This window comes from Solanum stenotomum, chromosome 5 (genome assembly GCF_019186545.1).
Source record: "Solanum stenotomum isolate F172 chromosome 5, ASM1918654v1, whole genome shotgun sequence".
NCBI classification, from domain to species: Eukaryota; Viridiplantae; Streptophyta; class Magnoliopsida; order Solanales; family Solanaceae; genus Solanum; species Solanum stenotomum.
In genome coordinates this window covers 33099899-33118661 of record NC_064286.1, presented here as the reverse complement: position 1 = coordinate 33118661, position 18763 = coordinate 33099899, and the positions used below count along the sequence as shown (strand labels likewise).

At 32.1% G+C, this 18763-nt stretch overlaps 1 protein-coding gene across 1 annotated transcript; it reads right to left on the bottom strand.

Moving 5' to 3' along the window:
* Positions 1–3656: 3656 nt before the first annotated feature.
* Positions 3657–13954, bottom strand: LOC125866169 (putative ABC transporter C family member 15). Its single transcript, XM_049546476.1, has 11 exons — positions 13855–13954; positions 8303–10608; positions 8136–8222; positions 6959–7609; positions 6246–6410; positions 5612–5906; positions 5178–5392; positions 4616–4921; positions 4275–4338; positions 3947–4186; positions 3657–3866 (listed from the first exon to the last, which is right to left on the bottom strand). Exons 1-11 carry the CDS (start codon positions 13883–13885, stop codon positions 3739–3741), a joined length of 4488 nt encoding a protein of 1495 aa, XP_049402433.1. The 5' UTR covers positions 13886–13954; the 3' UTR covers positions 3657–3738.
* Between the last annotated feature and the right edge of the window lie 4809 nt (positions 13955–18763).

Genomic DNA, 18763 nt, shown 5'->3' with positions numbered 1-18763 from the left:
AATTTTCAAAACTTATCTCCATGAGGTTGAAAATCAGTTTGGTAGAAAAATAAAAAGAATTAGAAGTGATAGAGGCCATGAATATGAGTCAAATGAGTTTAATTCTTCTTTTAGATCATTGGGAATAATTCATGAAACTAGTCCTACTTATTCTCCTGTATCTAATTGTGTAGCGAAAAGGAAAAATAGAATCTTGTTTGAATTGACTAATGTCATGCTTATTAAGGCACATGCACCTTTGAATTTATGTGGTGAAGCTAACTGCTTGTTATGTGTTGAATCGTGTGCCTCATAAAAAGTCTAAATTAACACCTTCTGAATTATGGAAAGGTCACAAGCCAAGTTTGGGATATCTAAGAGTTTGGGGTTGTCTAGCCTTTGTGATTTTAAAAATAGTGGGGGTCAAAGGATTGAACAAAATATTTTGTCACCACCTAGTTCTTCTACTTCTACTTTTTAAAATAAGAAAATTGATGATTTTGAGTTAAAAAGAAGTAAAAGAGCTAGAGTAAAAAAAAAAGATTTTAGTCCTGATTTTTATGTGTTTAATATTGGAGATGACCCTCTCACTTTGAAAGAAGTTTTATCTTCACGTGATTCCATTTTTTGAAAAGATGTTATATATAATGAAATGGAATTACTAATTTCTAATAAAACTTGAAATTTAGTTGATTTACCAGCGGATTGCAAAACATATGGTTGCAAATGCGTCTTACGAAAAAGTTAAAACCGAATGGATCGATTGATAAATATAAGGCTAGACTAGTTGAAAAAGGTTTTAAATAACTAGAAGGCCTAAAAAATTTTGATATGTTCTCTCCGATAACAAGAATTACATTCATAAGACTTTTAATTGCTATGATTGCTTTGTTTGATTTGCAAATTGATCAAATGAATGTAAAAAAAAAAAAAAAATAGAGACTAATGAGGAAATTTACATGAATCAACCCGAGTATTTTGTTGAAACAGGCAAGAAAGCAAAGTGTGTAAACTTACTAAATCCATATATGGCTTAAAACAGGCACCAAAGCAGTGGCATGAAAAAGTTGATTCTTGCATGATCGAAAATGATTTTAAAACAAATAAGAGTGATAAGTTCATTTAACATAAGTCTGGGAATAATTCACATGTTATTATTTGCCTATATATTGATGATTTATTGATCTTTGGCTCTAACATGAATGATAATGATGAAGCTAAAATATTCTTAGAAGCCATTTTGAAATGAAAGATCTTAGTGAGACAAATTTTATTTTGGAATAAAAATAACAAGAACATGTGATGGAATTTTTCTTGACCAATCACATTATGTTGAGAAAGTTTTGAAAAAATATAACTTTCTTGATTGCAAGCATGTAGTAACTCCTTTTGATTCAAGTGTTCACTTATTTCCTATTGAAAGTGAAAATGATTTGAGAAATCAAGAGGAATATGCTACCTTGATTGGAAGTTTGAGATATGTGACTGATTGCACTTGGCCTGATATTACATATGTAGTAGGAGTACTTAGCAGGTTTACAAGAAAGCCAGGTAATGAACATTAGCATACTATAAGTCTATAACAAGAGCTATGAGATATTTAATTGGAATGAAAAATTGTGATTTGTTCTATGAAAAATATTTTGTGGTACTTGAAGGCTTTTCTGATGCATATTGGAACACCTTATCAAGCGATTCATATTCTACCACTGGTTAGATTTTTACTTTAGGTGGTGATGCTATTTGTTGGAAATCAAAAAAGCAAACAATAATTGCTAACTCTACCATGGAGCCTGAACTAATTGATTTAGCTTTAGCTAGTGAGGAAGCAAATTGGTTGAGATATTTATTATTTCAAATACCTTATTTGAAAACCCAATTCCTCATATTTTAATTCGTTGTGATAGCACACCTGCAATTGGTAGAGTTTAAAACCGTTATTACATCAGTAAATCCAAACCTATAAGGAGGAAACACAGTAATATAAGATCATATTTGACAAGTGGTACCATTAATGTTGATTATGTCAAATCTTGTGATAACCTTGCAAATCCTCTTACTAAGGCCTTAACAAGAGAAAAGGTCTGGAGAACATCGAGAGGAATGGGTTTGAAGCCTATAAATACTTGAGTCATATATGAGGAAATACAACTTGGAGACTAGCGATCCTACAACCAGGTTCAAAGGGAAAAACTAATTCTATGATGACTTATTGTGAAAAAATGCACTATTTTTTTATTCCCTCTCTATGATGTGAGTACATTATTTTTGTTGTGATTTGTGAAGGTTGAGTTGATAAAACTCTTAATGAATATCTCTAGCCCGTATGAGTGGAGTGTTAAACTTACAGGAACACTCTCGACAAATTTCACCTATGTGAGTGTAGAAGTAGGTCGCTTCCTATGAGAATTGTGCTTATTCTCAAAAACACTCATGAAACCGGGATAGCACAAGGGCGTAACGTGCTGGCTTTTAAAGATCATGTCAACACCTTGATTATTATGTGTGAGAAGTAATATTTTATTTCCCTTAAGCAGTCATAGTTCAAGCCTGAGACCACTACGACTCTGGAGTAGAAGAAACTGTTTTACTAAGTGGAGGTTCAATGCAAAACACGCCTTCGCTATACATAGTAGTCTACCTTCAACTAATAGACTCTCTTATTTAATAATAAAATGTGTGGAGGATTGCTGGTTTAGCATTTTAATATTAATATTTTAGTATATTAATTTGCTTTATTTTGGAGTTAAAGAGTGCTGAATTTTCCAGCAGCTAGTGGACACTTCCATTGCTACCGTTGGTAGGCATTTGTGCCTAATTACTACTTTTGTTAATCATTCTGCGTAGGCATTATTGCCCATTACTTGGTGGTTAAAAAGACGTCCCATTGGAGGTTACTTGGTGGTTACAAAATGGTCGAATTGGAGGTTAATGTTAGTAGCAGAAGGTGGTCAACCATCACCACTAATTCCTTTTCCATTCAATCTCCATTATCTCAATCTTTATTCCTCCATTATACCATGCAACATATGTAACCTCCAGGTCATTTATCTTCTCTATTAACTATCTTATTATCTTCCAATTCATTGCTAGGAAGGCTCCTCAACTATAAATAGTGGTGGTCTTCATTTGGTTTAGATACACAAGAAAATAGAGAGTATAAAAATTAGTCAAAAAAGAGAGTTCTTATTAGTTGAAGAAAGGTGTTCTATTTGTGGAGCTTTGGACTCAACTCTTGTCCAGAGTTTGTTGAGTTACACTTTTGTGATTAATTAGGTTGTTGTATCCTGGAGGGGACAAGTCAAGAAGGATTACTGCTGGACTGGTGAAAATATTTGTTGTTAGTGGGCTTGAATCTCCTTAAAGAGAGCGAGATATTTGCGCCTTAGCCAGAAGAGATTTTTATTTCTTCATTTTATTTTCAATTGTGATCTTGTAATATCGTAATTTTCACTAACAAAATGTATTTTTATCTATTAAAAAAATCTCTCACACAAGTATGACATGGTATGACTCAACCACCATAAATTTTTTCCTATCAAACTGCATCTTTGAATTGCACATAATTATTGGTCATTTTGAAAAGGAAAGGGATTCATGGTATTCTTCATTTAGTGTTCAGTTTTTCACTGTACTGAACTAAGCTTACAAAAATTTCAACTTCCTATGACTTGGTGATAGAATGCATGGTCTAGAATATCGACTTTTTTTCAGCTTTAGCTTTCTGATATCATGTGTTGCAGAATGTAGGAATGAAGATCAAGTCTGTAATATAGCTAAACTGTTAAAACTTTTGGATCTCATGGAATACTCCTTTATCAATTTGGAGAAGAAAGAATCCTCTCTTTCCAATAGCTTTGCTGGTGTGTCATATTCAGCTATTCTTCCTGTGTTAAGGACAAGTGAAGGAAGGAATTAGAAGTTTATTCACTATTCAGAGATTTAGCTGTATGCATTAATATTTTACCTTCATTCAAGACCAAGACAAGATCACTATCAATGACTGTGTGGATTCTGTGAGCTATTGTGACCACTGTTCGATTTCTGAACTCTTGACTGATTATCTTTTGTAACACAGCATCAGTTGCAGCATCAACTGATGCTGTTGCTTCATCCAGAACAAGAATGCTGCTTTTCTTTAGCAAGGCTCTTCCAAGACAGAAAAGCTGCCTTTGACCAACGCTCCAGTTTTCTCCGTTTTCAACCACTGTGAAACTCAATACATTAGTAGGTTTCAACAAGGAAATATATATGCCATAAGATTCTATTTCTTATCAAGAAATTTCTAGTCTAACCCGTAGATTCTAGTTTCTCTGGCTTAGCACGTATTATATCGCCAAGTTGGCATTTGTCCAGAGCCTGTCAAAAGAAGAATTGACTACATTATTATTCTCTAATCCAAATCACTAAAACATAAGTTAATTTCAACTCTTTCCTTGACTGCATTACAAAAGCTGGTTAAAGTCTTTGTTTCAATCTTTGCAAAACAAGTCTCTAAGATCTTCACAAACTCTTTGTTCTCTTGGCTTGTTAGTTTTTACGAGGCAAAAATGTTGATTTATAAGCCAATATAATCTTATGAATTTAAGTGGACATCTTTGCATAACTATTTTTCAATACTGAGTGCAATAAGTACCTCCCAGATTTCAGTATCAGAGTGTTGTGCTAGTGGATCTAGGTTTCCTCTAACTGTTCCCTCAAACATTGTTGGATCCTGAGGAATAATACTAAGCCTTGACCTCAAATCAAAAAGGCCAATATTGCAAATATCTACATCATCAATGATAATGCTTCCTTCTCGGGGTTCTACAATCCGGAAAAGAGCCTGAATGAGGGTTGATTTACCACTTCCTGTTCTGCCCACAACACCAACTTTCTTACTTCCCGGCAATGTGCATGTTATGTTTTTCAAAACAGAAGGGAGGTGTTCAGCATAACGTATCTGCAGATAGGATGATATCAGTGGGTGGAAATTTTTAGTTATTTAAGCTAAAAAATATGTAAACAAGTATATAATATTCCTGCCAGTTTTTGGTTAAATATAGCTTTATTCCTTGTATCCTGATCATTAGAGGAATAATGAAGACATACTAGAACCACAAAAATTGTACAGATTTTTTAACTTTGACATCTGTTACTATTGGATGATGTCCTATTGCGCGCATTATTGCAAACCTCATAATCGACACTGTCTTTACCTGCAAATTTTGGAAGGAAATTGTACCAGTTTCTGGCCAAGTGCTTGATGGTCTGCTATTTTCAATTACAAGGGGTGCTTCACTGGCAAGGTTCGAGTACTGGAGAATCCTTTCAACTGATATCATTTTGTTTTCAGCGTTGCAGATATTCCATATAACTGAAGCTTGTAAAACATTCAAATTGATCCCATATGTTACTGCTAATCCTGCAATGCCTGTAGAATATAAAGCTAACATCAGTTTTCTCTGATTTCTTTTATGAAATTGAACTTGTTAACCACCTGTCCAACAATACCACATCAACAAAAAGAAAGTGAGAAAAGAATCTTCTGACTTTCTTAAGAAACATGACATTGGTAGGTAACATGTTTTCGACATCTTTAGTTCCTACCATAACATTATAAAGACTTAATAGTTACGTTTCTGATGCTTACTTGGATTTATAATTCCTTCCGGGAGTGTGACTAGAAGAACAAGGGAGAAGGCGAAAACAAAATTAGCTAGCTGGTTCAGTCTAAAAGAAAGCCATTCCATTGCGGATACATTGTGAAACCATGGCCTTGAATGACCATCTATGAGACAAAGGTTTGCATGCGCAAAGCGATCTTTTTGGTTGAAAGCACGAATTGTTGCTGCTCCTGCCAGTGATTCTGCAAAGTGATGGAGGATCGGAGCTCTTTGAACTCCAGATAATCGAGCAAGCTCCCTTGCAGTTGGTATGTAGTATTGCTGCATTTTTAATAATAATATCTTTAAATTACATTTTATAAATATTAGAAAGAAAATCTTTGGAATCTTAAACAAACATAGAGTTTGTTTATCCTTTCATCTTTAAATAATCAGTGTACCAATATTTTTCCAAACATCACTTACTGATGTATACAAAAAAACTCTTTTGCATGGTATCTAAATGAGAAATGCTTATTTTAGTTGAAAACAATTGGCTTTATCACTGTGTCAGCTTCGTCTAACTTGACCGCAAGAGTACTTTGCCTAAAACAAGATAGCAACTTCTTGTTTTAATATAGTTAGCATTCCAAGATTTAAAAATGTACTGCTTACAATTACCTGGTACCAAATGCATATTGCTGTTACTGGAATAAAGATGACAAACACTTCCCATGCGGCCTGCGACATGACTGCAATTGTCCCAAGAAGCTGAATAATGGAGAAGGCACACCAACCCAATTTGTTTGCCATTTCCAAGTCTAGAACACTTTGGTCTGTCGATGCCTGTTCATGTAATAAGATGTCTTGATGATTGATCCAATACGATTGCATTAATGAATCAACTGAATTTCTGCCTTAGGTTCTAGATATTATGGCAAGAATTTAGACAGTTAACTTTGCTGTTGTCATGTTTTATTTATCCTGACTATCTTACTATGATATTTCTCTGTGGATTACTTGTGAGTTACGGTTGGTTGAGCAGACAAATCAGATACCATATGACTGTACACTGGAAGACGCCTACTTGCTTTATGCATTATGAGATATAACTAACATTCCGTTATTTAGATTATCTCAAATATGTTCCTCAGACTTATAGCTGTTATCATGCCTGGTTTCTTCCTATTTATTTCTTTTTAATATGTACCAGGTATATATATCTACCCCTATCCATGTATATGCAGGATAAGAAAAAAAACCCAATTATTACTACTTATTCTGTACGAGTACTTAGCTAAATCCACACATCTCATTCAGATTACGGGAAGTAAAATGCAGCTGATATGCTGTCTCTATGTCCAATACCAATTAACTAATTTTGAGTTACTTACACGATTTAAGATTCTTCCAGTAGGAGTAGAGTCGAAGAATGACATAGGAGCACGAAAGATGCTGTGCAGCATGTGTCTAAAGAGCTTTTCTGCTGTTCGAAGGCCTGTTATAGCCACAAAAGATGACCGTACTAGCACACAAAGAGAACTTCCTACAGCGAGAAGCACATAAACAAGAAGTATGAAGTTCATCTTCTCTGCTATTGGTGCTGCATCACCTGTGGGACATGACCATGCCATCCAGTAGTTGCTGGCTATCTGAAGCAATTGAAATGATGATTGCGCTAGAAGAATTATTGGAATAAAGGCACCACCTTTTACAATGGTCAAGTAAGAAATGTAAATTTCTTTTCCAATGCTTCCTTTTTCTCTCTCCTCATCCTGCACAAGTCTGCCATCCTTCTCTGTTATCTCTATGCAGAGATTGTGTTCTGAATCCTGCTTAGTGTGTGGAAATTCTGCATTTACGTTACGATCTGTATCAACATCACCATCAGTAACTGCATCTTCAGATTCTCGACTTGAGTTTTCAACTGTTAAAATTGATTCTAAAGCCTGGTTGTGTGCTCCAACTAGAACTTCAAATCCAATTTTTTGTTTCAATAGTTCTTCAAAAGTACCAGCTTGTCTAATTCTTCCATTTTGCATCACCTATTGATATTAAGGAGTTAGATTCTGTATAGATTTTGAATGTTTGTCAAAGTTACTGAAATCTTAAGAGTTATGAAGCATTTTCTATTAGAGTCTAAATATTAGTACTAATGTTTAATTATCTTCCGTATCCTGAATAGGCAACCTCTAAATATTTGGAAAGTTCTAACACATTCCAGCTTGTTTTGAACTGTGCAACATGTATACACATGCGCAAGGAGTAAACCTCAAACTTTTTACTTATTTTGTGCACCTTGTTGAGCTGGATGAGACGAAACTTTCATGTCTGATTTGGAAGGCGGGGAGGTAGAGGAGGGGGATCCTATAGAATCCTATTCCAATATTTCTGTTGCTATTCCAATACCTAAAGGGTTGCAAAATCATGTTCACAGTCACTATATCGGAAGATTGTTGATTTGTAAGGGTGGTGGTAGTATTCATAAATTATGCAGATGTTTTATCAGTTAAATGACATGAATGGATGGTTCATCAGTGGAACAAATTGAAATTCTGTTTTTCTGCATACCAGAATGAGATCTGCTGCTGGAAGAAACTCAACTTGGTGTGTAACATAAAGTATGGTCTTTCCCTTGAGAACCCTCATCAAGCACTCCTGCACCATGCAGAAAATTATAATATCTATCTCAGTTTAAGAAACCAACACTAGAATTAGTGTTTGATAGACATGCCCACCTGAAAGAGGTGTGTTCCTGTGTGAGCATCGACAGCGCTGAAAGGGTCATCAAGAAGATATATATCAGCATCTTGATAAACCGCACGAGCAATTTGTATTCTCTGCTTCTGACCTCCGCTCATATTTATCCCTCTTTCTCCTATTTCTGTTAGATCACCAGCAGGGAATAGTTCAAAATCTTTTTTCAGAGCGCATGCTTCAACTGTTGTGTCATACTTGACACTTTCATAAGGTTTTCCGAATAGAACATTCTCCTTGATATTTCCTGTAAGTATCCAAGGAGACTGAGGGACATATGCGACTTCACCGCTGATCTTCACGATCCCTGACAGTTTTGGCATCTCTCCTAGAACACAAGAAAGCAAGCTTGACTTCCCTGATCCAACAGTACCACAAATTGCCACCTTCATTCCCTTCTTAGCTTGTAATTCTATTCCGTCAAGGGTTGGGATTCTTGATTCTGTGTCCCAGCTGAATGTTCCACTCTTTATCTCAACCCCAAATGGTGTTTCATCTTTCAGAACAGATTCAACTGCATCGGGTTGAATCTCATCTTCCTGTAAGTAGGAAGCAATTCTATCAGCAGAAACTTTTCCTTGTGCTATCGCAGACAGTAAATCTGGCAAATTGAATATAGGATCTTGAAGCATCCGAAATGTAGCCAATGCAGATAAGACCCTCCCTGCTGTCAGTGGAATGCTCATCATAACACATCCAGAAAAGGTTGCCACAGAAATAAATGTAGGTGATCCCCAGAAGATAAAAGCACTTAGTGCTGACAATCTAAGTGACTTCCATAACCAATTATGCTCCACTTTTCTCAACATCTCCACCTTATGTAGATAATAACTATCCCATGCCTGAAGTTTTATAGTCTTCATATTCCGCAGAATCTCTGAGGTGGATTTCATTCTTTCATCTTTGGACTCCATAATCTTAGTTTGATAACCCTTAAAGGTTCTTATCAGGGGTATGTTGCCAGTCATCACTATCAGAGTTGTCCCTAATGCCACTAGTGCCCCCATTCCTAGATTCATGTGTAAAATATAGATTGCCAATGATATCTGGATCGGTAACATCCATATTGTGTTGAGGTACCATATAAAATCTGTAATCCTTTGGACATCTACGCTCATGTAATTTATTATCTCTCCGCTCGTGTAGCTTTGCCGTGATTGATTTGATAAAAGTAGGCCCTTTTGGTAAATGTGAGATATCAGAGCACCTCTTAGCCGAAGGCCTAGCTGCCGAGCTCCAAATATCCACTGCCTTTGTGCAATTGTCTCAACCATTTTTCCACCAAGAAAAGCTAGTGCTAGAAGATAGCCACTTTGTAAACCCCGAATTTTCTTTTTGTTCAGGAAGTTTACAAAGTCGTCAATAAGGTATGGACCAACATAAGATGATCCTGCACTAATAACTGCAAACAGGGCATTGATTGCTGCTTTCTTTCTTCCAAATAAGTAAATGGCCTTATAGATAGATGGGTTTGTGGTTCCATCCCTTTCCTTTACATACTTGAGGCTTTCGTCAAAGGAATCAGATAGAAATTTTGCAGAGTCCCTGAAGTAGACATCTGGGACTTCATCCTGGTCAATGGGCTTCTTGACTCCAACTTCAAATAATGGATTGAGCCAAGAGAAGGTGATCAGTTGGAGAAGACTAGCTTTTCCATATGGGCTGTCTCTTTTGGCTTCGGAATTCCTTTCCCTCTTTCTATTTAGAAGTGGTTCAGTTGTGCTGTCTGACATGTCAAAAATTATGCCTGTCTTCCCTCTAATAGATATAACTAGAAGACAGGCTGATGCAATAAGACCAAGGATATCCACGCAGTCTGCAAGTCCTAGATGTTCGTCGCTTGTGATGACAAAATGGGCATCAAGAGTCGCACGAGCAAGAGACAGAAAGAAGCTGGAAATCCACCAAATTCTGAGGACCCAAGGAAATTTTATGTATTTCTTATTATTAGTTGTGTAGAGCACAAGAAATGAAGCTGCCCATGATGCCATTTGCAGAATCTCAGATGAAAGAATTGGAAATTTGAATTGGCAGTGAGCACCATTATTTCTCTTTTGCAACATCAAGAGCATTATGAGATGAGTGCTCAATAATATGGTTGTGCAGATAATGCTAAATATGAAGGAAATGCCAACTTTTGTGCCAACTGTCATAGCCTTGTCCCACCTGCCTTTGTATAGGAGTGAATCCAGTAGTAAGATTCCGAGGAATCCCAGTAGGACAAGGATGCTGGCGTCCTCCCATAAGCAGCGCGACAATGGCTGTAGCCATGCAAGGAAATTTATATCTGTGATTGATCAAAACAAGAATCCCCATTAACATAAAGCTGACTAAACTATTCGCACACTAGCACCTACTATTTTTGGCAGTACAGCATGTTAAAATTGTATTCATCATCACTTGATGCTGTTTGAAATTTAATTTTTCTTGTTGTTTTGGACTGTTTCTTAATTTATCAATTCTCAGGTAAAAAAACAATGCTAATACGCATTTGTTCATGAATCTTTACTAGTCGGGAAAATCACACTGACAGTCAGTTTTTTGCTAATACTCATCTGTTCATGAATCTCTACGACTATGTTGGCTTACACTAATTTCATTATAATTTGTTAGGGAGAGGGCACCAAGTCGACTTGCTATAATTCTCAATAATTGCCTTCCATCCAAGGTTGGTCTATTGATTATTAAAGTGAGTAGAGCCATCGATGGGGATGGACAGGAGACAATTAACTTACTTCACATATAAAATTTGTTTGACAATTACTTTCTTCATAATTAAGGAACTTGTTATCTCTACAAAAAGTCTGAAACGCGAAAAAACATTTGCCCTACCTAACACCCCTTAAATTTCTACTATACTGTTCAAAATAAAGATAGAGGAACTCCATCTTTGAAGTTGCAGTGAGTTTGTCATTCACACATCTTACATTATTCTAATTGATCTTAAATGCAGCTAGAGATCTTAGATCTAGGTATTTTAATTTGTCGAACCACTTCCTTTTTAATGGATTTGGAAACTAAATACATGCTTTACTATGAGATAGTCACTCAAATTTGAATAGTTCATTTAGAAAGTCACTTAATTTAAACTTGTTCTCTTACAAACTCATTCAACTTTGTTTTATAACTCAAAAGTCACTCAACTATTGATATTTCAATTAAAAAGTCACTCAAATATTAATATTTTATACTTTACTTAGAAAGTCACTCAATTAATTTAAATTTTTTTTAATTAAATTTTCTTGAAATCTAATTTTTCTTTTAAAGAAATAATAAAATATCTATTTTTATTATCTTATCAATCCCGTTCTAATTATTTAATTATATATTTTTTGAAAAAACGTATAGTAGCAAATGACAAAAAGAATTCCCTTTTCCGGTTTAGCAATTGTCTAACTGAAACTAAATATGCTGAAATCTGATTATTTTTTTAAAAAAAGGTTGGAATCAAGAAGTAATCCAACGCACAGTAGCAATCTTATTTTTTTCTAAAGAATAGTTCATAACAAAAAATGTATTTTAAAAAAAATTAACAAAATAATTAAAATGAACAACTTATTTTTAAAAAAAAAAAAAGTTTAAAACAAAAATTGTATTTCAATAAAATTTTAATTAAAAAATTATTTAAATTAGTTGTGTGACTTTTTATGTAAAATATCAATAATTGAAAAACTTTTTAAGTGAAATAACAATAGTTAAGTGACTTTTGAGTTATAAAACAAAATTGAGTGACTAATTTAAGTTGAGTAACTTTCTAAGTAAACTATTCAAAGTTGAGTGATGATGTGACATATTATCTCTACATACTCAGAGTGAAAACGGAAAAATATTAAATACTTAAATTTGAAGAAAAAGTCATTTACTTCATTCATTTTTGTGAGAAAACAAATCAATATATATAGTGGTATTATTTTTTTGGCAAACTTGGAACTATTAAAGCATATATAATCATGCTCTGACAATACGTTAGTTGTTAAATATGTTTTCTGAGCAATTTAATAAGTAGTGGACAAACATTCTAAGTTGTCTTATGTTTGTATCACGCATGATATTACGAATCTTTAGTAGATCTATATTTGAAAATTTTATAGGTAATGTCTTCACTTACGTGTGCTATCGATCTTCTCAATTGCCACTGTCTTGTTTACCTGATTTTTCTTCTTTTTCTTTTTCTCTGTGTCTAAAAGTTAAAAAATTCGATCACTCTACTTTATTATTCTCTTTAGTAAATGTTAGGAGTTTTTCATATTTATTCTTTATTGAATGAGGTTTTAATTATTTTTATTTTCTAGTTGAATAGTTTAGAAATAATCAAAAGAGTAATTTTATGTGTGTTCTTATTTTTTCTTTAATTTAATATGGACTAGAGGGAATATTTGGTACAAAATGTATATCGACATCACTGTTTATAATATACATAGGCATAATTAGCTAGTAGATTTTGTAGAATCTCTCTTTATTTTCTTTCCAAATTAAATTAGCACCTAATATATTATATTGTATTTATATTTTTGCTTATATATCTGTTACTGCCGTGAGATATAGACTTTCATTGGATTACATTATTCATTTTGCTATTCTTTTGCGGTAAACACTTTCCAGTAGAGTTAGAATATCCATAGTCACCTTGTTAGGTTAAAATTTTAACATCAGGCAAAACAACTCACAAAGCGAATATGCGAACTATCTAATCAATACGATAATTGTTCTTAAAATCTTACTGTTGCAGTCACGTTTTTGTCCCTTGACTGCTAATTACTATTTCCTCTTCAGGAATATTTTCTTTTCTAAGTACTAGTATTTGTGTTAACCATGTATAGATTTTGAAGTGGAAACTTGATAATTTGAATTTTTGAACATGAATTAATTTTATTTGAAATAAATTGAAGTTTCGTGAGTGAGTAAATATTTTAAAAATCAGATTTTCAAAATTTGATCGAAATTTCATAACTAAAACAGATATTTGAAGATAAATTTTTCAAAATTTGATCAGAAATCTCTTGGACAAATAATGTTCCTTATGCTGGTGACGTATGCATTCATGAAGGGTGAACTTTATGCCCATCAAAGTATATACTAACTAGTTTAATTGCCTGCGAATAACCAATGCATTAATACAAAATGATTTTCTTAAAAACATTTTGTTGAGATAAATAAGTATATTATATATGTTTTCGTAACAACGTCCAACAATTAAAAAGAATATATCGAAATAAATATGAAGGGTGTACAATAGAAAATCAAATCCAAATCCAAATCCAAAATCCTCACATAACTTTTTTTGTAATTTTATAATAAAGGATTATCGAGTTATATTTTTCTCATTTGGAAAAAGAAGTTCCATGGTCATCCATTTCCGAGCACAAGTGAATCCATAATCTAGAGACAAGTTATTTAAACCATATTTAAGCTGGCAAGTCTTGTACGTAGACTTAATTTCATGCAGTATTCTAAAAGTAAAATCCTTTAATTTGAAATATAGTTAATTGGATTTCAAGATCGAATATAGAGAAAGCTAGGATGAAGGGCTTACTTGCAAGGAGCTTGGAAATGGAGTCTAACATTCTCTGTTGTTCACTTGAAGAGAGATATGAGATTTATTTAATATTGATTGCTATACTATTGATTACTGGGAAATGCCCATCCTTATATATATATACTTACTAGTTAGAAGAGCCCGTGGGGCCTAACACGTAATTTGAAAAATCAATCATTTTTTAAATATAATTTTTAGATATTTAAGGTCGTTAATTAATGTAATTCATAGTTTCTTTAATGTAACTTTCAATAATATATGTTGTCTCTTTATCTCAATTTATGTGGCAATGATAGATTTTTTGTGTTGATAAAATTTAAATTAGAGGAGAATTGAGTTGGCCTGAAGTAAAAATAAATACGTGTATTGTTAATTATTGTGATTTATAGTAATATTTTTTTATTAATTTTAAAATATTTACTAAAATAAAGTAAGATAAATAAATTAAAATGGTGAAAGAAATATGTGAAAAAAAGTTATTCTAATGGGCCCTTCTTTTTACTACAAAAATGGTGCAAGTGTAGAAACTTTATTTTAGTTGTGTTGAAGCACACACGAGGACAACCAGAAGCTCCTCTCTTTATTGCCTTATTAAAAAGTAGTAAGTATAAGTATATACTATAATATCTCAAATGAAAAAAAGTGTTGATTGTCTACGAGAATGTTTATATTGTCGGGTCGTCTAAAATATACTACTTCTTGACATTTTTATTTGTCACATTTAAATTTTGATATACTTATTATAAATATTGATTAATATGACTATTTTATCCTATTATCTCTATTAATTGATGTTTATAGTATTAGGTCTTGAAAAGTGATTGGGAAAGATAATTCATATTAAGAGTAAAACATGATAAAAAGTAACTACCATATTTTTTGATATGTGAAAAGTAATAAGAGTAAACAATCCCACTACACTTTTTTTTTATGTGAGGGGAACTTTTTTTTATGTGAGGGGGTTTACAGATTTTGGGACAATTTATCTTTTTGACTATAATTTTCTCAACTTTTCTTTTAAAACATTTCAAACCACGATAAGCTATAAATGTAAATTTTATTTTAAAATATTTGATGAATTTATATCTAAATTTAGAATGAAAATTAAATATTTTAATCCTCAATTCATTCTCATGAATTAGCACGTAAGAAATACTAAAATTATAATCATTAAACAACTTATGCATATAAATAAGATTTTCAATGATGTAAGGAAATCGTTGGATAAAAAAAAAGGCACTTCACAAGATATTGTCTTATATATGGGCAAATTATTGGTATATGTTTATGTTATCATTGGAATGCAAGAGTTAGAGGTTGTCACGTGATGGTTAGCTGTTTTCTTCTTTAAAGGATCATATATTATTTATTTATTTTTTACTTTTCTCTTTTATCATGTGGCTTGTTTTGATCCATTGCTCCTTTTGTATATTTTAAAGTATCAGGATTTTGATAAAGGCTCAGAAGATGTAGCACTACTAGAAGTAATCAGTAGCAAATGCTTATGATGATTTAATCAAAGAATAACCTCCTACATTTAAAAAAGGGAACAAATCGAGAGATCCCTAGGATTCCCAATGAGTTTTGCTTAATCACGGAAAATATAAAAGTTATCTTAGGTTCAATTTCTATACATTAATTAAGTAAAATAATTCTTACACTATCATAAGTATTATTTATAAGATAATTAGTTACTAGGCAGAATTCAAAATTTAAGTTCATCACCATGTTTAAGAATTAATTTTAACTTATTTCTTACCAATAAACTTAGTGTAGTTTTAAGATTACAAGTATAACATTTAATATTTGTTGAAGTATTTTTTACCTCACGCCCATAGACACACAATATGTATTTCGTGTAATTAAATCTTTAAGAATACACACCATCCACCTAGGGCGTATAATAAATGAGAATGACTTTGAAACGTTAATGTCATTTTTTAAATTTGATAAAGAATTTAGAAGCGTGAGTGCGTGACAATTGATATCGTGCATATACATGCATACATACAAAATAAAGGTAAAATTGAGGCTCAAAGTTAGGAGGGGATGTACTAGACGAGAAGGAGTGATTTTTATTATTTGTTGTTTTATTTGCTTGAAAGTGATTGGTTAGTAAAAGGAGGGAAGATGTGGTAGACCTAATCATCCCACTATATTTTACAGACAAAAACTTAAATACTAAAAAAGAGAAGGGAGTCATTGTTTTGTCAGAGTCATGACTTTGGGTGCCACTAACTTTGGGTTCAATTTTATACCGTTATTTTTTTGTGTAAAGTAAAAGATTGAAAAGGAAAATGTGGGCACTCCAATATCGATCATATTAGGAGAAGAGGATATGCTGGTTACGTGATGGAATTTATGCACTTTACAAGTTCCATTTTCGCTTCTTCTTCTAATATTAGTAATATATATAGGTTTAACTAGGGGTGTACATGATCGGGTTGGTTCGGGTTTTTCAATTATTAAATTAAATTATTTGTGTCGGATTTTTAAATCTATAAACCAAACCAATAAAATTCGGGTTTTTCAACCTCGGGTTTTTTCGAGTTTTTCGGATTTTCAGGTTTTATCGGGTTTTTCCGGTAAAGTATTCTTACAAACATATAATTTACTTGTACTTCAAATATTTCTTTAGTCCTACCAAAATACAACTATCTAAGGTGTTTCTTAAGAAAATAACACAAAATATGATATGAGTAATGATACTAAAATTCCAACAAAAAAATAATAATAATAATGAAATCGCGTGAAACAAATATTGCAAATTAACAAGTCATAATGAAAATGATCATAATTTAAAAGTACTAAATCATGCTAAAATAAGTTTAATAAGTATTAGTTACATGACTAAATATTAAAGGAAATTAAAATTAGATTATGTATTTGAATTGTCTAAACCAATGTAAAACCAAAGAACAAATATTCAATATTATTGTCATTCTTAGTGTTGAATTGATTTTCTTTTTGTATTAGTATTAATTTAATTTTGATTTAAGCTTTATTATAATTATCAACATATGTGGACTATAATCTTTATTAAACCATTCAGAATTCTAAGTTTCAAACTTGAAACAATATATTAAAAGATAAAACTATGAAAAAGTATAAGAAATATTTAAAAATTATATCAAAGTAAATATTTTTATGTATAAAATAAAATTTTAAAATTATATATATAATGTCGGGTTGATTTGGTCTCGGGTTATTTTTTTTTAGTTAAAACCAAACCAACCCAAATATAGTCGGGTTTTTTTTCCAATACCAAACCAAGTCAAACCAACCACTAGTCTGGTTTTTTTTCTCGGTTTGCGGTTTGGTTCCGTTTCGGTTCAGTTTTATACACCCCTAGGTTTAACATATCAATAACTTAAAATTTATTGTAGATATTATATTTAGACACTCAAATTATGACTTGTTTCAATTGAATATCTAAATACATGATAAAGTATTCCATTCGTCAAGCGTAAAGATGGTTAGGTCCCATTGCCCACTGTCATTTAGGAAAATTGCACTTGTCCAATCAAACTCTTGGTGTTAATATTAGTTTATTGGGCTAGCTAAATTAATTAAATAAAATGAAGACACTTTATATGGTATGATATTAATCACTTTAAAAGAAACTTGTGTACGCTTACACAAGTAGACCACACACATATATAGTTAAGAGTACGTCCTTACATATATGTTGTGTAATCAATTTTTGGCGTGGGGCTTTGCTTGGACACCAAATGGTTTTTAAAGGAGAGAAAATGACTTAATAAAAGTACATATTAGTGTAAGACCAAATTAATCAGCCCATTATACTCCCTCCGTTCATTTTTACTTGTCACTGTTTGACTTGACACGCCTATTAAAAAAATAATTATTGATATAAGTATATTTTACCAAATTATTCCTATTATGTAATGTTTAGTATTAAGTCTTGAAAAATGATTTAGAGAACAAGTATTTAATGTTGAGGATAAATATGAAAAAATATAACTGTTTTTTTCTTGATACATCAAAATTGACAAGTAAAAATGAAACATATTTTAGCAAAAAGTAACAAGTAAATGTGAACGAGGAGAGTAATTTGTATGCATGATTCGAGACGAGACAAAAGTAACAAGTGGTGCCTGTGTTTTATGAGTTATGAAACATCGGCGAAATTACATGTAACTACCAACTATATGACTTCGAATTTATTTAAACGTAACCTTTCTACTTTTTTTAATTTATTTTTGTGCTAAATAAAATAAGAAAGAAAAGAAAGGGGAGAATATGGACACTTTATCACTGCTACGAAAAAAACAAGTTAGAGTTAGATGTGGAAAATAATATTTTATTATCTATATTCTTGCCTTAAACTTGGTATGCAAGAACCATATTCTTCATCTTTGATGTGACATCAATTATAAAACAAAGTTTCTGATGAATTTAGAGAATTTTTTACCAAAGTAAGTCATTTTTAAATTAATTTATTAAAATAATATATTCTTTTGAAATTTTACAAAACTAGTATAAACGTAGTTTACAGTAACGTTTTAGGCTATATTTTATTAAAAAATATTCAATAACAAAAAGATAAAAATCTGCCAGATTAAACAGACATAAAATATTATTGTCAATAACGTTTTATAATTCGTTACTCTGAGGCACATTTTACAGCTAAAACGTGACTCACAGAAATCTGGAATGACTGAAAATTTAAAAAACAATCTTGTACATGTCTCATTCAACTTTATTAAACTTTCCACTATTAAAATGAATATATATATTTTACACATATATATTCACATATATAGATTTCTCTTTTCTTCTCTTTTCATACCTAGATAATACTTTTGCAAGGGAAATAAGTTGTGAGGAAGCTTTACTACAATATCAATTAATTCCTTTGTCTCTTCTATTATGATGTAGCCAT